This window comes from Saccostrea echinata, unplaced genomic scaffold (assembly GCF_033153115.1).
Source record: "Saccostrea echinata isolate AGI-Se365-2 ecotype Australia unplaced genomic scaffold, CSIRO_AGI_Sech_v1 ptg000012l, whole genome shotgun sequence".
In the NCBI taxonomy this organism is placed as follows: domain Eukaryota; kingdom Metazoa; phylum Mollusca; class Bivalvia; order Ostreida; family Ostreidae; genus Saccostrea; species Saccostrea echinata.
This window is the reverse complement of record NW_026889761.1, coordinates 10,627,759-10,653,287: the sequence shown is the minus strand read 5'-3', so window position 1 is coordinate 10,653,287 and position 25,529 is coordinate 10,627,759. Positions and strand designations below refer to the sequence as shown.

Here is a 25,529-nt window from a genome sequence, read left to right as displayed (position 1 = left end):
AGAGCATACTCTACGTATGTACAATTTCTAAAACGAGATAAATTATTGACAAACAAGTTGATGAAACAAAAATATCAACAGTCTCGTTTAAAGTCATCATTTCGTTAGTTCTATGGTCGATACAATGACCTTGTCAGCAAATACAATTTATCATTGAGTCAAATGCTGACTGACGTTTTTCATACTAATTCTTAAGTCATTATTTACACACTGAATTGTCGACGGATTTTTCCGTTATTTCCCGATCATGACAAGGAGTACAGGGCGGGTGTGACCGGTCGGCAGGGGATGCTCACTCCTCCATGGCACCTGATCCACCTCTGATGTTTTGTAATGTTTGATGGACTTTTGAGCTTGAATACTGTTTGATATCGCCATATATTTCATTCAATATATATTTTGCATAAAAAGAGAGTGCAGGCATTGGACCATCTCATCTAATTGTCGAGTTTACTGGGATATTAGGCGAAAAATCCGATGGGAATTCGAACATCTGTTAGGTTTCTTTAATTACAATAGTTATAATTAACAGCCATAATCATATGTATTGAAATGCAAATGACTTATGTCAATAATGTTTAGTGAATAAAAAGGACATAACTAGTTAATAATGACTTTTCAAGGTTCTCTTCATACTTGGTGATCATCGTCGCTTCTTTTTTGCTGTTTGCCAAAGCGAAGAATGGGTCTTCGGACTTTCTTAGTAAATACAAGACATATAATGCTGTTTGCAGAGGAATGGGTTATGAAGATCAAAACTGCAAAGGAAAAGGTATGATAGATGTTGTCTATAATCTCTATTTTACTAAGACTATTCCTAGAAAATTACACATTTCTTGCAAGCAAATAGTATAATATTCTCAAAGGAATAAATACTATTATGTTATATATTAAAGAAATTCTAATTCTTCAATCTTTGTTTTAATATTTTGATTAAATTCTTGTTCATCAATAATATAAAGGGTGTGACTACTATTTAAATGTGTTTTATAAAAGCTCAAGTATCCTTCTCTAATAACACGGATTTTTTTTTTAATTATCATTGTCTAATTACATGTAATAACTGTCTGTTTTTTTATGATCGAATCAATAAACCTATAGAATTAACCATAAAAGTACAGATATTCTTGTTTTGAAAGGTGTGATTGTATTTTATGCACAAACATCAACTGCGCTGCAAAATCTGGCAAAGAAAACTGTTGTGTTTTTCAAAAAAATAATATTAAATTCGGGAGATGCTTATTATGCAACGACTGGAAAGTTCACTGCTCCTAATAATGCCATATACTCCTTTTCATGGACCATTGCCACATCTGCAGGGAATTGGTTTAGTACAGAAATCGTCCTCAATGATAAAAATGTCGGCCAAAATCATGTAAATGGCAAATCTTCCAGTCCCAATTATGAAAGCGGATCTGCAACAGCTATCATAAAAATGGAAAAGAACGATCAAGTCTGGATAAGAGTTTATGATGCATCTGGAGGATATGCCTACGCAGATTGGTCATCCTTCTCTGGCTTTCAATTGTGAAAGACAGCTTTAATTTAAAATTTCAAAACTCAAAATGAAAATGATTTTTCTTTAAATTTAATTTTTGTCAAATTAAATTGCCAAAAAGTTGCAAATTTGAATATATTTTGATAATATCATATATTCGTCACACTTATTCGTCACATATTATAATAAAGAAAATTTTAATCACTGAATTTTACTTTTATATGTGCATAGCTTAAATAATGAACCATAAATATACTGTTTCCATAAAATTCTTAAACTAGCATTTCTTAAATTTTTGGTGCCCTCCTCCTGTTTCTGTAAGACTTTAAAAATATTTCCCAATTCCGAACTTCGGTCTTTTCAAAAAAAAAAAAAAAAAAAAAAAAAAAAAAAAAACAAAAAAAAAAAACAAGTATGGACTGGAGCAGTAGTACATAGTTATAAATTGACGTACCTTAATCTATACGATCAGTGATGGCAATGTTTCGTTGCAGTGTACATAAGTACTAACGCTTCGGATTGAAATGAACACTATAAATCTGAGCCACCTCAAGACAGAATTTGCCAATTTTGTAACAAAAAAGAAATTGAAAACGAAATACATTTTTTACTACATTGTAAACTTTATGAAAAATAAGAGAATGGACTTCTTCCAAAAAATAGGATTTAATAATTGATAGAATTTGTTATCAGATAATGCAATTTTGCACATATTTTATGTTATTTTCCTAGGTAATCTGCTACATTGTACTTTTATATTTGATGCTTGTAAACCCTTAAGAACTTCTCAAAAGGACACTCTAATGTCACTTCTTCTTCATTTTTGTGCTTACTTATACATTGTCTGAATATTAACAGTGACATATAGGTCCTGTGGGCCGAGTGTAAGAAACTAAGTAAATATATTGTATAATCATACCGATACACATGACGCCGCTTTAATTAATAGTTTACTTACATGTTTTCCCATGGGTATTAATTGCTTATTAGCAGACCTATTTTTGTATTCATATGAAGCAGAATTTATTCAAAAATTTCTACATGAAAAGAAGAAAAAACTCGCTGTGGCCTTCAATTCGACATTTAGAAATATAGACGACATATTATCAATTAAGGAGGTTGGATCCTGCCATCAAAAGTAATGAGAATTTTTTATCAAGTATATTTTTAGAATTTACACACATAGCTTAATTAAAAATCAAAACAAAAAATGGGGGTCAATGCGCTTCTTTTGGCGCTACAGAGCATTTAGTTTGACCTTTTTGCACTGTAATTACGTCTTACACATAAATCAATTTTTTAAAGTTTTTCCTCCAATACTTTTTATTCAAGTAAATTATGAAAACAAACACAGACTTATTTCATCTTGAATAGACACATTAAAATTTGTGACAAAAAAAATTCAAATTACTCCACACGTTCAATTATTTGACCTTTTTGCACTCAAAAAATTTCATTTTTCTGGCATTAAAAATTTAACAAGCAAAAAAATAATTTGAAAGTAATGACATTATACTGAATTTAAGAAGAATGGTTAAAAGTATCTTACATATTCAGAAAATAAAATAAAAAGTGGGGGTCTGTGATGTTAATTTTTAGATATTACTAAAATAGTGCTAATTTTAAGCTTAAAATAGGGATATTTTTTTCTTGATTTTCACAATTTATTTGCTATATTTATGAAATATGATGATAGAATTCTTGACAGTTGATTTGATTTATAATTTAGGACCAGTATAAAACAGTTCATTGTACAAAATAACTCTGTATGCAGGCTGCATGGAAAAATAGGAATCCAAAATTAACATACGTTAAATACTTTGAAAGAGAAAAAAATGAACATTTTCTTCGAAAAAACCTTCCGCCACAAAATATAGTTCCTCACTTAATGCTTTTGGTATGGAATATAATCATGGAGTTTTAACTGAATATAATTTAATTGGCATTGTAGAATCCAAATTTATTGAAAGAATTAATACTTTATGCAGAATTTTTGAAATATAGGTTAAGCTATAAATCTGCTCAAAAGCTCAGGAGCGAACCTCGTTAATAATAGTTACTTCCATTCATATTTAGACTCGATATATCCCAGTGAGCTTGAAATAAAGGATACCACAGAGTCTGACACATCTGACACATTTAGATATTTTACTAGAAAAATTCTCCAAGCTAAAGGTAATGAGGACAAAAGTATTGGTACCTCTTGAAAGGTATTGTGGCAAAGGAATATTTCTGAGATATATAAAAGCCCTCGCTCCAACCATTCAGAAGTTATGGCCAAGGTTATAGCTTTTCAAAATGTAGGTCCAACTTCAAGGTCAAGGAAAAGTCAAACTTGTTCCCCAAGGGAAGGTCTTGTCACAAAGAATACGCGCAAGAAATATGATAGCCATAGAAACTTATTGCAATAGTTGAAGTTTTTCAAACGAATGTTAAAAACCAAGACCAAGGCCAAAAGGCTAACTTGTTAGACGTATTATCCAAGGACTGATTGATTGATTGTTTGTTGTTTTAAGTGCCTCTCGAGAAATTTTCACTCATATGGAGACGCCACCACTTCACCACTTACCGGTGGAGGGCTTCAATTTTTGACCTATACTCGGCATTCAGGGCCATTGAGCAGTGAGGGATCTTTTTCGTGCCTGCACCTACTGCGACACTGGACCTCGGTTTATGCGGTCTCATCCGAATGACCGGTCTCCACGTCCCGCAGTGGGATTCGAACCCGCGACGTAAGGATCAACTCCTTGCTCAGCGACTCTAGAGCAGACGCTCTAACCTCTGCGCCACGCGGGCGACTATTATCCAAGGAAAGATTTTGTTACAAGAAATAAACATAACAAAATAAACAAACAAAATTGTTACAAGAAATAAATATAACAAATATGAACGCCCAAGCACTAATATAACTGTTCAAAGTTACGGCTAAAGTTGAAGTTTTGTGAAATTTCCAGTGATTCGAATTCCAAGATCAAGCTCATCAGGAGATCGAATATATCGGTACCCAAAGAAGGATCATGTCACAAGGGATACACATGAAAAATATTAAATCCCAGAACCAATTGATCAAACGTTTGGGTAAGGTTATCGGGGTATTTTTGCGAACAAACAGACAGACAGGCGGACAGACCAAAAACCACATGCCCCCGAATCTTCGATTACAGGGGTATAAAAATCTTTTCTTTCTTAAATATGACGCATTATGGAGATTGAAAAGCTACGGCTATCTTCTTTCAAATTAAAATGAAGTATACTTTCTGCTCCGTTTATTTCCATTTACTACAGATTTTTTTTTTTTTTTTTTTTTTTTTTTTTTTTTTTTTTTTTTTTTGCTACAAAGTATCCTTTCTTTTTATGGCCCACGAACATTTCTTTATTTAAATGTCCTTCAAAGACATAGATCAGGTTTCTTTCTTTATCTACAAAATGACAAAACGTGATTATTACTTCCGCGTTTGTAGGAGAAAGATGTTGGTCACGTTCCTTTGCATAATTCATGTAAGTAAATAAATTCATTTACATTAAATTGAAGATTTCTCTTTTGGTAAAAATCAGAATGTTTGAGTATTAAGCTCAAAGTTACAAACTATTGAACTTCATTTCGTTTTTCTATTTACAAATGTACGTCTTCAATACAACATTACAAAATGGAATTAAAATTTCAATGCAATTGATATGTTTTGTATTAAAAAAAAGAAAAAAAAAAGGAATAAATTTGTGCTCAATCACATAATTAGATCATAACGCATTTCGAACATCGTAAGCCTAAATAGAAATATGTTATGGCTTGCACGTGTTGAAAGTAAGTATAACCTTACCATTATTCAAGACTTAATAATGACGAACTGAAAACTTCGGATGAAATCGCATAAAATGAGAACCCTTTTCACATCAAATAATTGAACAAAAAGATCTCTCCAAGCTAAAGGACCAGAGGTTTTCAGTTCAAATGTGAATTAGCAGCTTTCGTCGGCAATTGTTTATGTGCCAACATAAAGCAAACAAACATTAAATTATACTGATAAAACCATGATACTTTCTATGTTTACGTAGCTTTAAAACATCATAAATGCATATGGAGTTAATGTCTCTCAATTGATTCGGTATACAAGAGTATATTCTGCATCATCAGGATCAGTTTCAAAACTAATTCAGGTTAATGGCAAATATGTTAATGTCGCAGGAATTTATTCAACTGTTTTTAAAAAGTGATCATTACTCAGGTCTTTACGCCGAGTAGGAAGAATTCTAGTCAGTAAAATACTAATACTAATAATAATATAGTATTTACATTTTATCTTTTATTTTATTTGGCAAATACATCAAGTCCCGAAGTGCGTAAAATGTTGGCTACTTTTTCAATACATATTGTAAGAAAATAGTTTTGATAATAGATTTCAAAAGAAATGAGTCTTTGACGTGGCGCAGTGGTTAGAGTGTTTGCTCTAAAGTCGCTGATCCTTTCGTCTCGGGTTCGATATCCAATGTGTGGAGACCAGTCCTTCTGATGAGATCGATAAACTGAAGTCCCGTATGTCGCAATAGTGCTCACACAAATGACCCCTCACTGCTCAAAGACCGTAAGTGCTGAGAACAGGTCTAAATTTGCATTCCCCACCTGCAAGTGGTGGTTTTTTAATATGGGTGAAAATTTCTCGAAGGGACGTTAAACAAACAATCAAGACAAAGGTTTCATTGCGACTAGTCAACAGAGAATGCTGGTTGGTGAATTTCAGAGGTCCTTTGTTGCTTTTCTTTCAATTTGTGTTTTATTTTAGATTTTGAGCCCAACAATCACTGTGGCAACGCACTTTGAAAAAATTACGTACTTTGATTTTTTTTTTTTCAAAGTGCGTTAAATTATAGACAAAATCAAGACATTTTGAAAAAAATTTCAAAGTGCGTTAAATTTGGGACAAAATCAATGCACTTTGAAAAATGTCTACGCTTATCGAGAACGAGGAGAAGACAGGTACATGTAGAAGGTCTCTCAGCCAACTCTTATAATCTTTCTTCCCAAATATATGTATTTACATAACTGGTATGCCATTGATATACTTTCTCTCACTAAATTTTAGTTAACGTAAAATAGATGAAAAAAATTGAGATAAGCTTTCCTAAAAAAAAAAAAACAAAAAAAAAAAAAAAAAAAAAAAAAAACGCACCCTATTATATTAAAGAAGGAGGGGCTTAGGGGTCATTTCGCTGATCTAAGCACGATAGCCACTTGTCTTTACTTTGGCCAAAGTTACTCTACAAAATCAAATACAGTACGAATAAAAAAATGCATAAATACTTTTTCATACCTCTTAATACTAATCAAACAACTGTAAAAAAAAAAAAGGGGGGGCATCATATTGTGCGGGAATAAACAATGCCTTCATACTTCTAAATATTTGTCAAATAACTATAAAAAGACCATCATATTGTACAGGAAAATTATTTTCAATGGAAAAATCATAGTTGCTCCCTTTTCTCTATGAAAAATGCCATGGTTTAAGTCACCTATCGACCCCTACATCAACAACTTATTACAGACTGGATAAAATTAAAAAAGAAACGATATTGTGCTTATTAAACAATCATTCCTCCATTATTTCTAAAAGACCCATTCCCCTTTTATAACATTTACGAGAACCTTTTGGAACAAGACAACCATAAAATCTTTAAAAAACTATTTATCAGATCCTGGAGTGACGTCATCACCAAAAAGTTATCCACCCACGTTCAAATAATTATTCATCGTACCAAAAATTTGCAAAAATAATAAAAAAGCCCCGCACATTTTTTTCAAAGTGTGTTTATATGGTCGATATTTATGCACTTTGAAAAGAAAAAAAAATTTCAAATTGCGTTAACTTGGTCCCAAATTTAACGCATTTTGGAAAAAATATTTAAAGTGCGTAATTTTAAAAAGTGCGTTGTAACAGATCACCAATCACATTTCAGTTATATTTATCCGAGTAATAGTATACCACAACTGTAAAAAATATATTCGTGAGTTTAACTTCTTTATTTTCTTTATAAAAAGACCTTCAGGAAATACAACCTGTCATTAAGTCCAATGCTGACTGACGTTTTTCACAGTAATATATATATATATATATATATATATATGTATGTATGTATGTATGTATTTGATGTTTTCAAATTAGAATTGAAATATTGAGATGAACTTTTCAGAACATGAACAGTAATTTTGCTCAAAACAATTTTAAGATTAAAATGAGAGCAAACCATATTAAATTTGAATCCTTTACTAAAGATTATCTTTCATGGTTTTAAATAGTATCTAAACAAAACATATTCAATTCAACACATTAATTAAGTTGCTAAATTTAATATATATATAACAGAATTAGAAATGCAATATTCAGACATTTGATTTGAGTATCTTATCGTTCACAATACATTCACAAATCTGATGCAGCAAACAGATGCACAGTTTTCATTTAATTTCATTTTATCTTCGAGGTACCTCAATATAGCTACTTGATATGCTTCACGATATTTTTAAAATTTAAATGTCTACAAACATATGGATCAGATGACTCTTTTTACGATTTTAAATGTCTTTAATTTTTTAATGAAACACAGTGCCATAACGAGATTATTACTTCCTCATTTGTTTTAGGAAGATGTTAGCCACGTCCCTTTACTTATGCCTGGTACGTAAATAAACATTATTATTTTTCATTATAGATTATCTTGTAAAATTGGAAAATAGAAATCAGTTAATAATTATAACTGACTTTCTTTAAGGTAATTGAATACCAATTTTCATATATTATGCTATATTCTATATATAATAATTTCAAAAGTGAAGATTTTTCCGCAAAAGAAATTTCTTCCTTGTAGAAGAAATAATGCTAAATGCAAAAAAAAAAAATAAATAAATAAATAAATAAATAAAAAATATAAATAAAATAAAAAATTGCAAGGTATTAACGTATCTTTAGCAATAATGGTATAAATGTGTTGAACATAAATGTAATTTGAGCAGTACCTTTTGTGTATAACGTATTTTATCTCATTTTAGTTTTATTTAACTATGAAATATACATTGTTTATTAGAGAGGTTAAGCATTTGACTGTGTGCGTCTACGTGTACGTGTAAACCTAGAAGTGTTTTTACAAGTACACGTAACTAACATCGTGTTCTGTTTAACAATCTGTACGTGTAGCAGTACGTGTAAAACGTCATTTAAACAAGTCACTTTACAATCCATTTGTATGAAATAATTCTATGACTTTGATTGAAAAAGATACATAGATGTACGTAATAAACTCTCAATATCACAACAAACACCGCCTGAAAAATATATATTCTATAATTTGGGTCTAAGAGCTACACGTTCTTTCCTACGTGTACATATGAATCTACACGTTGTGTACAACTTGTAGAATTACGCGCTATGCAAAACTGATGACGTAAATCGCAGTAAATTAGGGGATTTCCCTAGCTACACGTACACGTAGACGTAAACGGTCATCTGCTTAACCTCTCTATTATAGAAAAAAATTGGGTTTTTTTGCCTATTTGATTAAAAGAATTACGAAGAAGATAGCTGTCTGTAGATTTCAAATGTTATAATTTTTTTTTAATTTTTACACATCTATACAAAATTTAGGAAACTGGTTTTTTTTTAATTTGTGATAAAAATCAATTTGGACTTTTGACTATTAACATAGGAAATATGAATCAATGCAAGCATTGGCGATCATGGGAATATTTGATATAGGAACGAAACGTGATATCAAGAATTAAATGCAATGTATATGAGCTCAAAAGCAGCGTTGTATCATTACTAAAGACGCAATACTGTGTGAAATGTCATTTTTCCATAAAACATATATATTGTTGTACAAAGTCTGCATTCATGCGAAGAAAATTATGCAACTGTTTTACCTTGAATGATTTTCCAAAGAAAATTAAATGGAATGAGCGTTAAAGATGTATGATAAATGATTATGCTTTGTAAATCTAAAAGAGATATATCATAGAGCATGTAGATGTAAATAATACCTCTTATTTTGTGAGATAGGTTCTCTCAATGTTGTTGTTGCTAACTGGGGCAGAACTTTGGAATAATTGTACAACAGTGGAGGATTGTAGCGGATACGAAGGGGTGGCTTGTAATGATGGTCTATGTCAATGTGATGAGCATTTCGAGTTCACAGAAAACAATTGCACTTTCGGTAATTTAATACGGCAATTTTTTTGAAAATGCTTATATTCATTTTTCATAAGACATTGGTATTCGTACATCAGGTTGTAAACGTAGACGAAGCAATAAAGTACTGACTAACACCTGCTCTTGATCCTTACTTTTTTATTTTTGTTGTTTCTCTCTCTCTCTCTCTCTCTCTCTCTCTCTCTCTCTCTCTCTCTCTCTCTCTCTCTCTGTGTGTGTGATGCGCGATTTTTTTAGTTATTGCAAATGGTATTCTGGTGAGCTTGAGATAAAAGATACCACAGAGTCCGACACATCTGTTTCATATTTGGATATTTTACTTGAAAAAGACGTTAGTGCTAATCTAACAACCAAGCATTATGATAAACGTGATGACTTTAACTTTTCAATCGTCAACTTCCCCTACTTATGCAGCAATATACCTTCATCACCTGCATATGGGGTATATATCCCTCAGTTGATTCGATACGCAAGAGCGTGCTCTACGTATGAACAATTTCTTAAACGAGGTAAATTATTGACAAACAAGTTGATGAAACAAGAATATCAGCTGTCTCGTTTGAAGTCATCATTTCGTAAATTCTATGGTCGATACAATGACCTTGTCAGCAAAGACAATTTATCATTGAGTCAAATGCTGACTGACGTTTTTCATACTAATTGTTAGGCCATTATTTACACACTGAATTGTCGACGGATTTTTCCGTTATTTCCCGATCATGACAAGGAGCACACGGCGGGTGTGACCGGTCGGTAGGGGATGCTCACTCATCAATGGCACCTGATCCCACCTCTGATGTTTAGAGGTCCGTGTTTGCTCTGCTCCTATTTTGTATTGTTTAATGGACTTTTGAGCTTGAATACTGTTCGTTATCCCCATATATTTCATTCATATTGTATTAAGAATAGAAATGATTGACAGTACTAATCGGTAATCATACATGATAAATTTAAAGAAAGAATACTAGGCACCCGATCCCACATCTGATTTTGCGCTTTTGTCTGTCTGTATGTCCTATTCACTGATCCCACATCTAGTTTTGCGCTTTTGTCTGTTTGTCTGCCCTATTCACTGATCCCACATCTGATTTTGCGCCTTTGTCTGTTTTTTTTGCCCTATTCACTGATCCCACATCTGATTTTGCGCTTTTGTCTGTTTGTCTGTCCTATTCACTGATCCCACATCTGATTTTGCACTTTTGTCTGTTTGTCTGCCCTATTCACGATTCGTGTTCTTTACTAGATCATGAGATTCTTTCTTCACATATGCATTTCGAAGTGTAGATGTCATGTTGATATTACAGAAAAAAGAAAGGAAAGCCAAAAACAAACAAACAAACAAACAAACAAACAAAAAAATATACCTAGTTGTGCTATCATATTATAAATGCTATGCATTACGTTTTTAATCTGTCTTAGAATTATTTGCCCATTAAGTCTTTCTTTCTAATCTTTTAGTTTTTATTAGTTATTATCTTACATTTTTAGAGCCGACAGTTACAATACCAGGTAACACTACCGTTATCTATGGATACACTGCCGTACTGAATGCTACAGTTGTTTCTCCAATACCGATTACTTCCTTAACATGGCAAAAATTACACAATGGGTTGGCAACAAATATATCAGTCGAAGACGAAAAATACTCAGAGGACATCACAATCAGTAATGGAAGTTCTATCCTCTTCCTCATTATGAACATCACAGAATTTTCTGATGAGGGCGAATATCGTGTTGTTGTGGAATTTCCAGGAATTCTTTTGAAAAGCAAAATGATTTTTCTCCACGTAACTGGAGGTAAAACAGACCTGTTACATGTACTTATTATTTCTTGAGCCTTAATCTGCTCTCTGCTTAAAAGAGATGTCATAATATTTACTATCATTTTGTATACATGAGATGAATTTCAAACGAAATTAAATTATTTTAGTGCGACCAGCCATTGCCCTATCAGAGCCTCTAGAATCTTCAACCTCTATAACAATACCCTGTATCGCCACAATCACATCAGATTCTCCTCCGCTATCAGGAATCACATGGCTAAAAAATGGGAAATCTATAAATATCAAGGGAGATTTCCGTAAATACAGTGGAGGATCAAATTCAAATTCTAACATCACGATATATAACGTTGATTCCAGTGACCAGGGTGATTACTATTGTACAGCATGGAATGTCATTGGAGAAGCAATGACTGATATCATTACATTACGTATGTATTTGTCAAGGCTGGTTATTATGTACCATTATCGCAATACGTATTGATGCACGTAACTATTGCAAGGATTCAACAAGTCTAATAAATATTTAGATTTAATTTTCAGGAAATAGGATTGTTACTAAATTTATACTGATGTTTGTTTTTATTCTAATTTATCTCTGTAAAAATGTTCATTAAGTAAAGCAAACATATAATGTTTGAAAGATTTAGATTATCTTCTGTCTAAAATTCGTTATTTTAAAAACTTTTTCGTTTTTGCTGATTTTCATATATATAATCAGCAGAAGAGCTTAGTCTAAATTGTAATGCATAGATATGGATGTCATGGAGAGAATACAAAATAAAACTTATTTATGATTTGAGTATTTGCAAATTTGGAAAAGTAAAATTACTTTAGAATCGTGAAATGCCATAAGATATGCTATTTTACGTCTTATGGATGACCTTTTATTACATGTTTTGCTTTAGAACCACCTAAAATTTTCATTTCGGGAAATAGTTCAGCCCCTTTTGGAGGAAATGCAGTATTTCTAGGAAACATTTCTTCTGTTTTATCTGTAACTGATATCAAATGGCAAACACAAATCGAAAGTAAGGGCACGTTGACCATTGACGCATTATCCGCTAAATATAATGGAAGTTCTACATCACTAGAAAGATCAACTCTCATTATCAACAATGTAGATATGAATGACAAGGCTTCGTATGTTTTGATAGCATCTAATAAACTCGGAACTACAACAAGCAATGCCTTGCAACTTCAGGTTATAATGGGTATGTATTCTGAACAATCTTTGCAAAAAGCTTTACAAAAAATTGAAGCGGCAAATATAAAAATATTTTTTATACTTTTTCTGCTACATGTATCTTTAAAATGGATAGAAAAGAACCTACTTTGTAAAACGAATATTTTGCAATATCTATCCCAAAAATCAATTTAATCTACTATTTTCAGTACATATTCTTTGTTTTTATTTTAAATCGCAAACATTCTAAGATTATCATATTTGGCATTTTTTTTAAATTATTTATTTTAAAAAAAAAAGTTTATACCTTAGGATGTTTCTTAAGTCACACAAAATAAATAATTTAGATAACCATTGTGATTTGCAGTGCCGTTGGTTAGTTTAACTGGACCATCACACGTGTTAGTGGGTACAACCGCCTTGTTAAAAGCGACCATAAAATCAACAGAGACAACCACAGACACCTGGTTAAGGGTATATAACGGAATATCCTACGTCATTATCATAGACAATATCAAATATGTCAGAAGGTTTGTAATTACGGGTGATAATGAGATGGAAAATATACTAGAAATTAGAAATGTTGGATATCAAGACATGGTGTTTTATCAGCTACAAGTTTCCAATTCTGCTGGGCAAAGTTTCAGCAACAAAATACACCTAAATCCCATGAAAGGTAATTATATCTACGGATACTACATAAAAAATAAGCAATCATATTCATAACAGAAATGATAAAAACTTGTTAGTGCTGTTCTCTTCTTAGCCGAATGAAGCATACATAATTTGACCTGACTAATAATAATCACGGAATTCCAATATATATTATTAATAGTTATGTATATTCACTTCATAGAAAGGACTATATTTGGTAATGGCCAATATTTGCCTCCCCCAAATCAAACTTTGATGTGGAAATCTGAAAGTATGTTCTTAGCCAGGAGGATAAATGCAGACTCCAAAGCATTGAACATTTTCATTGGTTGTGATGTCATAAGTTAGAGATAATGTCAGTAAATGACATTAATTAAACATTTCAATGGTTTTTCGTAGTGTATTTGTTATGCAGATATATCGAGCGCAGGTCTACTAAGATTCCATCTTTTGATATAATGTGTAGAAAGCTAATATCAGTGAAATTTGTGCACTTTTCTGTCTTTTGGGGGGAAAATAGCTGAAATCTGAATAATCTGTGTCCACAAAAATAAAAATCTCAATGTTTTTTTTCTTTATCTATCAATAATGCATTTTGTAAATTTAGAATTATTTCATAAAATATGTACAATTGTGAAAATTTCAAGAGATTTTTCAAAATTTAATCTTTTTTTTTTTGGGGGGGGGGGGATAGACCTTTACCGTATAAAGTTCTTTTAGGGTGCACTTGCATTACATTTGTAAATGATAACAATAAATAAGTTCATAGAAGTTGAATATTGTGCATTATAACAGTATCAAACTATTGACAGTAAAGAAAAAGCATATGTACACAAATATGAATACCATGATACTAAACTATGTAACCCTAAAGTATTTAAAAAAGTAAATAAAAGGTTTGTATAAGCTTATGACCTTTTTATTCTGGTCTTTAAATGACTACAGAAGACAAAGCTGGGAACCAACGTTCAGTATCTCATTTATATGATTTTTCCTATCCTTTAATGTGAATAGTTTGATACTAAATACATATATTTGAAAGCTACACCATTCAGTTTTAAGAATTGTTTGAGAACATTATGTTTTATGCTGTTTTATGCTGAACGTTTTTTTCCAAACTCTTTGGAGTCATATTTGGTAATGGGATAGAGTTGAGATGCTATGAGTAGATATATTTATTGGATGAGTATGGTCCAAATAAGCAAAATCCTTAAATTACCAAACTTGCACAGCAGTTACATTAGAAAACCATGATAGTAAGCACAAGCTTTTTACAGAACACGTGAAGTATGTTTTTAAAGTTAATACATTTACCAAATTATAGGCGTTTTTTATATTGGTACTAATAGTAGTCACTCTTCTTCAGTTAGTGTCAAAATCCAATGCCTACATTTACAATACTTAAAGAAAAAATGTTAAGTCTAAAACGCATACTTCAAAAAACATCAGTCATAATCAGGGTGCTGCATGCCAGCTTTATTTGATTAAGCTATTGAGTTTTCTGGAACAACAAAATAGATCAGTAGTTTTTAATAATACGTGACCAGTGATGTACATTTATTGCATACCTGAGTGCAAACGAACCTACCAGACTTCAGATGGTCATTCGGACCATGTCATTCGGATAAAGGAGTAATTAAATTTGACTGATGTACATTAGTCAATTAAGTTTTTTTTTTTTTTTTTTTTTGCGTCTTGAGACACAAACATAAATAGCATTCAAGCTTTGCGCGTGAAACAATTCCTGAATGAGTGATCCATTTTAAGACATGTCATCTTTTATTAAAGAATCTATAAGAACATATATGCTGTGCATATACTTCGATTGAGTCACTATACATATGAAATCTGACTTAAGAGATCCTAAAAATCTAATTTTAAGGAAAAGTGAAGATATCAGTTATTATCATTAAGAGGTGTTCTCTATAATGACTTGAACATTTATATCGGAGCTGTGGCACGCATAGTCTCAGAATTTCTCCAAACTCTCTATGATAAAAGTCTTTCATACCGTAAACTCAAAACAGGCAAAATTTGGTTGCTAAGTGTCATGGTTACCATGGCAACATGTGTTAAATTTTGAAAAATGGCATTTTCTAGCATGTTCAGAGCCCCTTAGTTAACATTTGCAGCAATGCAAACAAGTGTCAATTACTGTTTCCAAAAGTTAAAGATTTCTCAAATGCATGATAAACATGCTTAGTAAATCGACTATTACATACGTTACTATGGAAGCAAAGTATTCAAAAGTGATAATTTTATTCATTCAATTTTATAAAGTCATACACTTATATAAATCAATTATACGTTGAAATGCAACAAAATGATATAGGAAAGAGCCTTGTAACATATACAAAGGACAAAATATGGTATTTCTAATCGGTTGGCAATGGTTGCCATGGTTTTAATACCACAAAGGGCCTTCAAATTTACTCTCTGTTTGTTTTAATCGATCCCATTTGTTTAAAAAACACATTTCTATATAACTAGCAGACACTTTTTAAAGGCGTTGGTATGTTCCTAAATTTCACATTTCAAAAAATTCAAATAAAATTCTTTAAATAGAGTGTTGCTATGGAAATTAGCAGAAAAAATATGCTTAAATAAATGGAAAATATTTTGTTTCATTAGATACATACCATTGTATGTAGATTCTCAAAACTTTTATGATTGATATTTATGAACAACTAACCTGACTTTCAATTTTGACTTTTACACAATCTCTAATTGGATGCAAGAAACAAAATCAAATATCTTCTCTTCTTGGTTACCATAGTAACTGTGTTGTTTTCTTCATCAAACTTTATCGATATATAATATTCAACTTTAGTTCTACCATATAAGTACCATTCAAGGTGAGTCAAATAATATGTTTCTTGATTAAAAAGGAAGTAAATTCCTAGAGCAGAGAAAAAAATTCACTTTAAACCCAAGGTATTTTGTTTCCATGGTTACACTGCAAAGTAGCAAATAATCCAAATTGTGTTTATGTTGTGAGTGTTGCAAGGTCCTTAGGATGCAAATTTGTCAGTCTTGAATTAATTATTTTCCTCAAGATAGTAGCATTAACCCAATCTTAATAACTGAATTTGCTTAGTTTCACTGTATTGACAACCATAAATGTTATTTACAGAATAATATTGCTAATACCTATTTACTTAAAGTCAAATATTTTTATTGTTTTTCTTAAGTTGTTGATTGAGTTTGATCATGTAACACCTACCATTGGTGAATACTGAGCGTTTTTCAGCATTTTTCAGCAGTTAATATGTATTTCAAATGTACCCATGGTTACCACTTACTTAAAGATATATTCTAAATGGTTTCATTATAGCATAAGTGACAACAAGGTGTCATGTTTTATGAGAATGTTTTATTTTTTGGTTTTGTTTTTCCTAGTTTAATTAAGGCTCAATAAAGATTTAAAGTGGCTGAAATTCTCAATTTTTCAAACTTTTCCGGCTGTTACCATGGCAACCAAGACACATAGCAACCAAATTTTATTTGAAATATGTTTTTGGTGCCAAGTGCTAAAAATGGGCAAAATTTCACCAAAATCGATGACCATGCGTGGCAAAGAAGTTTAAGTTGTGACAGAGAATATCAAATAATTCTTCTGTCAAGATTATCACACATATTTAATAGTAAATGTCCTATTTTAGCTCCACCGTTTTTGGCTGACTCTGCCCTTGTGATGAAGAATGTTGCCATGGAAACAACTATTGAGATAAATTTAAATGCCACATTTTTTACCAATGACATGAATGGTCCTATTGTTTATTTTGGAATAGCAGTTTGTTCCAATTGTTCTGGTAAGCATTTCCTTATTTACATCACTTGACATTAATTTCTAAAAAAAAAAAAAAAAAAAAAAAAAAAAAAAATCACCCCTTCACAAAAATATGCATTTAGAGACATGTACTGAGTAAATGAAGATAGCAAAGAGAAAAAGGATAAATTAACTAGAAATACCATCCAGAATGCCAAATATACTTTTTACACAAACAGAATCAAACAAATATTGATTTGTTTTCGGTTGCAATTGTTATTGATTGCGCTCTTTAAAAACAGTTTATTTATCACGAAGACTGGATTATAAATCATATATATTTATAACTTGATCATTTCCACATAGTTACTTTTTGCACCTTAACAGATAAGTCCTGGGTAAAGGTGGATTATCTACTTCACGTAAATTTCACTCATTGGAGATTTTGAACTAGAATTTCAATGAAAGAATAGTCTTGAATCGAAATATTTTTCTTCTTTTTGAGTTTTTGATGTCCATGCAATATATTGCAGGTCTTGATAAACAATCACGCACTGCCAGATATATGTGGGAAAGTCTTCCAAATTGGTTTGAGGCAAGAATGCATCAATTCACTCTGTATCGGGCAACAAATGACTACTTTATGACGGCAATAAAATTACATGGTAAATTAAAACAAAATTACCATGAGCATACATATGAGGCTAAGAAAACCATAACCGTGCACTTCACTAAAGATCGTCAATTAATGACATTTATTTTATATTTCATTAATTGAAGTTACATGTACAAATGCAATTCGATAATGGATGAAACTTTTTGTTCAAAATATTTTTAGTGCAGGAGTATGGTGTATCAAGGGCAAATATATTTACTGTTGGCGATGATAACAATTGTCAGTCCCTTGGACCTCTTAGATATTGTAATGGACCACTAAGACCTGGGCTTTCCTACAGGTGCAAAGGATATGTAGATATATTTCACATACCTGCAAGTCTTGAACTTTTACATGATGACTTAATAAGCAGTTTTTACATACGTTTAGGTTGAAATTATTTGCTTGTACTTTGGCGGGATGCAGTCAGTCTGGCTCAATAGGACCTTTTCGGACGATTCTAGGTATTTTCATATTTTTGGTATATAAGAATTTTTTTTTTAAATTAAGAAATTCTAATCCTAATCCATATTTATTTTTTAAAACACCTACATCCTGACAAAAAGACAATTTTTCTTAATGTATCTTCCAAATGACTTTAAGCCAATACGTTAAAGACGGACAGTAAAGTTGCTGTTATAACCGGATCAACAACAGGTGCCCTTGCGTTTGTGATACTGACAATTGCTGTTATTCTCGTATACAGAAAATGCAGGTATAGTGAACTAATTACATCTTGGAGCAATAATTTTCAACGAGATATCAGTCAGCTTTATAAGATCATGTACATCAATGTTTATTATTTTGATCTTTTTATTATCTATATGTGTTGTAATTGTTCCTTGAATACCTTATTTTTTACATCTTTGAAATGGCATTATTTAATTAGATGAAATAAGAGTTTTTTAAAGCACTTAAGACAAATATTTACATATATATTTTTTAAAGTTTCATACATACACTGTAAGAGGACGCATTTCAAAGCAAAGTACATTAAGGAATATGGAAGATTCAAACAGAACTTTGGAAAGATCTTTTTCATGACTTAAAAATCGGAAGGGCAAATTTTAAGACATAGCTCTAAGAATTTTTTCTTCATCTAAAAAATCTAATTTGATTTCATTTTTAGAATCCAAAAGAAGAATTATACCGACCTTTCAATGTCAACGATAAGAGACCGGTATGATTTTCCAATTTATAATTATATCATGTATCAACAATATACGATAACACGAATCACGAACAAAAATAGAAATCTTAACAAATCAGCGATTTTTAATTTTTCAGCGCAAGCGGATACACACAATTAAGGAGAAATTATAATTTTAAGTGAGTTTTTCATTTTCTGTTATATATTCCTATTAGTAAAAAAATTTACTTGGCACTTTTTTATAGAACTATATATACTCTCAATTTCCGATAAGTTAACAACTCCTTCAACATATAGCACCTGTTAACCTAAATCTATTGGATTTACAGACCTATTCAGGTTGAGTGTTTATTAAACCATGTACACGAGTTAACCAAGGAAAACTGTGCAAGACTAAGCAACGAATTTTCAGTAAGTCTTAATGACGTTTTATAATGTAAATTTATTTTCCGTATTTACTTTTCTTTTGGTTTGTACCTAGTATGTTAACATTAACCTTGAAGGAATTGAACTCACTCGTCACAAAAGATACTGCAACTGTTGGAAAACTGATGCAGAACTTCGAGAAAAATAGATCTTCAACTATTACTTGTAAGTATAACAAATATGAAAATAATGATGGCCATTCATACTTCATTAAAAATATAAGCTGGATTCATTTTTAATCATTTAAAATTTCCTTTTATAATAGAATTTCTTTTTAATATTGTAGATGATTTCAATAGGGTAAAGTTGGACAGCCCCTTGGATTTACCAGAAATGAATTATATAAATGCTAGTCATGTGTTCGTAAGTACTGCCGACAGGAATTACATTTACTTTAAGCGTACATGTATTTCAGAAAAAAAAAATTTACTACTTAACTTCATCAAAGTTAAATAAATTCTGTTTTAATTAGGTATTTAAAGTAGAATTAAGTAGATTTTTATAATCAAAGTTAATCTGAACAAATTTATAAAGAAATACTCATCAACAATTGATGCAAATACTGAAGAACAATTGGGTTTGTGCGGTTTTATAAACACATCCGGCGTAGTTGTATCCACTGAACAAATAAATATTTTCTAATGAACAACCCACCAACGTTTAATAAGTAAGCATTATTTGGAACCTGATAAATTGATATTGAAAATTTGGTTTTAGAGAGTAATATTAATTAATGATAACAAATAACTTTTGCCAGTAGAAATCAATTCAAATATTTTTTTTTAGAATAACGAGTATATTATAACCCAATATCCACAAAGAAGAACTATGGCTGACTTTTGGAAGATGATTTGGGAGCAGGACGTACCTGCAATAATAATGTTGGCTCCGCTGAATGAAATGGAAATGGTAGAATCAATTCTGAGTAATAAGCCAAGTTTCACATATAAGAACCTGTACTAGGAAATGATTTAAAAACATGATGTAAACTTGAGATTGCCGTGTTGATTCTGGTCATTTCTTACGACAGGAATCTTTTAAAAAACAGTTTAAATTCTTTTAAAAAACAGTTAAAATATATTGTATTACAGTAATAAGGTACCCTGACATATACATACCATTTTTTGATTGATTGATAGTTTGAATATTAAAAATTAATTTGACTATTTCAGACTTAAAAAAAAAACAAGCGAAAAAAGCAAATTGAAAGTTAACCATACTTTGTATTATTTGAATTTCCAAGTCCTCTGCTGACTTAGCTAATTAAATACAAATCTTGAATCTTTATTACCTTTTATTATATGATTCAATGATTGCCAGCTCCCTAATTGGTTGCGAAGCAACAATCTCGAAATCATACTAAGTTATGTTGACGTGCACGTACCCTTTCAGGTAAACGAATATTTTTTCTACATTGATCAAGAACTTTAAGATTGATACAATTAATTTTGAAAATTTATTTCATTTGCACCCGAGTTTCCAGGTGAGCATAAATTCATTATTCTTTGAACTAAAATTAGATTGAGAACTAAATTGATATAATTAGATGTGAAAATTTATTTCATTTGAACCGACTTTCAGATGAACATATCATTTATTCTTACATCACACCCAAAATAGGTGAAGAAATCCAAATGAATAGATCTGGATATGTTAATTTTATCTTACTTATCTACCTGCGTTCAGCTAAGACATCTACAAATGTAAATTTAAATCCAGGAAAATGGCAAGGTTTGGTTATTTAGTTTGTATCATTTAATATTGAATATTGCTGTTTTTCATCCCAGTTGTACAATATTCACCTCGCCCTTCGTCTTCAGAAAAAGTGTTCGTCCTCGGTTGATTAACTCACCGTATTGGCCTTATAAACAGCAAATAATTATATAATGTTTCCATTTAAGTGCTTCCGATATTACAGACGAAAACAAGGAGCGTCGTGTAAATTTGGTGATGTGGTTATCACGCTTATGGCAACATTTATGTTTGGCAAGAACTTGAAAGTCAGAAAACTAAATGTTCGTAGGGTATGTGATTTTTAAAACAGAAATGACACAAACTTTCGAAAAAGCATGTTTCAAATTGAATAATAATGGAAATTTCAACTTCTTCATATTTAAACTGCACATGACTAAATACTTGAGATAACTTGTGGTTGAACATGTTTTGAACAGAAAAGAAACAGAAAAATTAGCAGAATTATCACCCATTTCCATGTATATGCCTTGGACGAAAGCACAATTGCTAAAGACTTTGTTGGCTGTATAAAAATTATTCGTTCGAATATACAGCTTGGAGCTCAACCACTTGTTGTGCACAGTGGGTAAGCAATTTACTTTAATTTGCTGAGTTCCAATCCATTATTCAATACATCCTACAACACGATAAAATGAACATAGTAGAATATTTAGTATTTCAGAAAGATTACTAGGTTTCAAAATTCTTTGTTTATATCTAAATAGGCTTTCTGTTCCCAAAAGCATTATCATTTGCAACAATAACAGACGACAGAAAGTAAGCAAATTCATAGGGAGCATAGGGATATATATATATATATATATATATATATATATATATATATATATATATATATATATATATATATATATATATATATCTTTCTTTATACTTTTTTAAAATAATATATCCTGAAAATTCTTTATAATTTCTGAGACCATTATATATCTCTTATATTCCCCTGTTGTATCCCGTAACACATGTTAGACAAATTACTCCCCTTTTATAGATCTGGTCAGGAATGGAGCGGAGTTTTTGTCATGCTGGATTATGTTATTCAAAAGATCAGAAATGGATCTAATACAGTTGATATATCTGCAGCAACTCTTCAACTTCTTGATGAAAGAATGGCAGTGCTTTCGAAGGTTCATTTTCATTTCCCAAGTATCCTTTTCAACGCTAAGCAATCTATGATATCTATTCACGATGCTTATGGTTATTGCAGTCATTATGTTTCTTTATGTATCTTATATCTAGCATTTGTAGTTCTTTTTTTCATAATGTACTTTTCTGCACGAGATAATTTTTTGAGTTGAAACAAAACAGTTAAACTTATCTAATCTGGACATTATTTTGCCAGATAAGACATTTCGGATTACATCGGACACCAATTTGTCAGATAAGACAATATTCCGGATGACACTACATTTTAACGGAACTAAATATTTATTATTTAACGTAAAAGACAAGATTTCGAAATGCACAACATCCGGATCAGATAAATTTTCCAGCATCTCATAAATATTGAAAAGTATAGATATTGAATAAGTCTGCATGCTGTTAGAGAGGGTATTTTTTCCTTTGACACTAAGAATAAAAATTAATTTTTTCGTCAAACATGGTTTGTCTTACTATAATTCATGTACATGTATATCATATATATGTTTTTCCAGTTGCCTTAATGAATATTTCTATTCAGTAATTTCTGTTTTAGAATCAATATGCCTTACTGTATCTCTGCCTTGAGATATATCTTAAACAGAGTTCTATTAACCACGTATCAAACTCATCAGATGGTGAAGGTAAGATATTTCAGGACTATCCATCTTGAAATATAGTTATATGATATTTTGAATCTTCTTTATTTTTAAGAAGGAGTTTGTTTGAATTGTATTATGACCTTAATTCAGTTTGAATCATGCCTTTTATGTCTTCTCTAGCAAAAAAAAAATACTGCAAAAATAGTTAAATCAATTTAAATATTCATAGTAAAATTGCTTTCATTTACTGTAGTAAAAAATTTGAAACACCATTATAGTAAAAACTTATTATACCACAATTGTTAACTTTAGTAAACTATTGTTAAATATGGTAAATTTTATTAGGGCTAGCCTTTAATTAGTTTGAATCATATGATATTGTTTAATTTTATTTAATTTATTTTTCAGAAAGTACAAGTTCGTATGAAAGACTTCCGTAAAGAAAAGGCCACATTATTTCATATTATCTCTGTAAACAAAAATGTTTAATCATGTAAGAATGAAATTTGCTGAAATTCTCCACCGGCAAGTGGTGGCGTCTCCATATGAGTGAAAAATTCCCGAGAGGGACATTAAACAACACACAAAACAAACGAACTTTCAAATAGACGCTTTTAAGTTCTTTTTTCCTGTGAATTGAACTTATAATAAAATATAACTTTAGTTATAAAGTATAATAAGTATAAGAAAGTACTGAAATGTTTTTTTTAGTGTAAAGTTTACAATATGTTCACCTTATTTAACTTATTTTCATAATGGACATTTTAATCAATAGGTAGAGTCATACTTATTCATAAAATTTTCTTCAAATATACCAGGTCTTCTTATTTTTTAAATAAAATAACAGTGAGCAATTTTTTTTACGATTTTAGAGATAAAATGATCCTAATAAAATAAAGTGAAACATGAAAAATGTTATTTATCTTATTAGTACGAAATTAATCATCATGCTTTGGATAAAAATAAAATAATCTGGTGTTGCGATACTTTTTCATGTGTATATAACGGTTATTTTTGTTATCATCCATATCATTAAAAGACAATGTCAACTTTTCTCCATGCTTTAATAGTACAAGGCAATCGACTTCTGAAACCAAGCTATTTATACGCTTTGTTCAAATTAATAGAGGTTATTTCGAAGGAATAATGAATGATCATATTTATCAATTGAGCTCGGAAATTTTGACATGTATAAATGCCTTGACAAAAAAAATCTCTCCCCCCCCCCTCAATTGGGTGTCATAAATTATCAAAATTAAACGACATATACAATGTGGTATTAGCTTTATTATGTTATTTGTATTGTACATTCTTGAGTAGAAAATGCTGTTCATCGTTTAACAAAATCATCAACACTATATCATACATGCCTAGAAAACCTGTACCTCACTGCCATAGATGACATAGCTTAATTTGAAAACTTTTTAGATAGAAACTTTTGTATTCAACTGTATATGCTTCATTGTAAAAACGAAATGGACATAATAAAAATGTTATTTTTTGAAAATTCAATACTATTAGAGTTACGCTGATTTGTTTATATTTCAACAACAGAGGAAATTATTTCAATTCTAGATCTAATTTTCAATTCCTTTTGTTTTCTTTTCCCTGATTTTTTTTTTATTCGATCAACACCATTTAAGGATAGGAAGGACCTTGAGCGGAGAAAAAGGTTGTCATTCAATGCTTTCTGGGTTTTTTTTTTATCTTTTGATATACATGTATTTTAAAAATTCAAAAGTATCTTATGGAATTGGTGTTTTACTGAAACGGGATAAAAAGTATGATAAAAATTATCATATCATATCTTTTTATTTTATCCAGCTTTGTCTGCTGCAGAGAAATTGTTTACTTGTACTTTTCTCCTGCTGAAAATTAGTTGTGTTTATACATATCATCTTGGCACAAATAGAAAAGATGTTGCAATGAAATATGAAGACAAAAGATTAGTTATGTAGCTCAAAAGTCCATTGAAACAGTAAAATTAGGAGCAGAGCAAACACGGACCTCTAAAAATTAATAGTGGGATCAGGTGCCATGGAGGAGTAACATAAAAAAAAAATCATCAAATGTGACAGTTTTATTATACCCTTGCACGATCAGTGATGGATCTCAAATTTTTTAAGACATTATAGATTTGTGAACAGGGTATGAAACACGGATCACTGGAGACTTCAGAGGTGGGAACAGGTGCCTAGGAGGAGTATCCCCTGTCGACCAGTCATCCCGCCGTGAGTCTTATGTATTGGTCAGGGAGTATCTGTAGTCAAATGTCGTATAAAAACAACGGACTAACAATTGGTATCAAACATGTCAGTCAAAATACGACTCGCAGCTTTGTTAGAGGCCACATAAAGGAAACTTGGTCTAATATATACGGGGAATGCTTACCGTGGCATCACGGAAAAATATCAGAAAATAAAATAATTTGTGAGTTTAAAGTGTATAGCAGCAGTAATAAACTACATCAAAACTTACTACTGCATTTATTTTGTCGCTAGTTATAAAAACCACACAATTAGGTGTAAACAGGTAACTGATGCACTTTTCGACGTGACAACATATGGAAAAAAATTGTGCAGTGAGTGGCGGGTCAAATTATTTTCGTCACTTTGAAAAATGCATTTTATTAATCATTGATTATAAAATATATGTAATAATTGTTTGATGCCATTTTTTAAGTTTTTATCGAGAGAGTGCTGAATGTATTAAACCGTATTT

General features: G+C 30.9%; 1 protein-coding gene across 1 annotated transcript; it reads left to right on the top strand.

Annotated features, from left to right (window-relative positions):
* Positions 1-12,418: 12,418 nt before the first annotated feature.
* Positions 12,419-25,074, top strand: LOC133184987 (receptor-type tyrosine-protein phosphatase beta-like). Its single transcript, XM_061320050.1, has 15 exons — positions 12,419-12,688; positions 13,028-13,336; positions 16,977-17,126; positions 17,617-17,748; positions 18,342-18,453; positions 19,026-19,067; positions 19,218-19,299; positions 19,392-19,479; positions 19,601-19,677; positions 20,101-20,223; positions 21,216-21,338; positions 21,486-21,634; positions 22,058-22,193; positions 22,763-22,850; positions 24,956-25,074. Exons 1-15 carry the CDS (start codon positions 12,601-12,603, stop codon positions 25,072-25,074), a joined length of 1,818 nt encoding a protein of 605 aa, XP_061176034.1. The 5' UTR covers positions 12,419-12,600.
* The last annotated feature ends 455 nt before the right edge of the window (positions 25,075-25,529 follow it).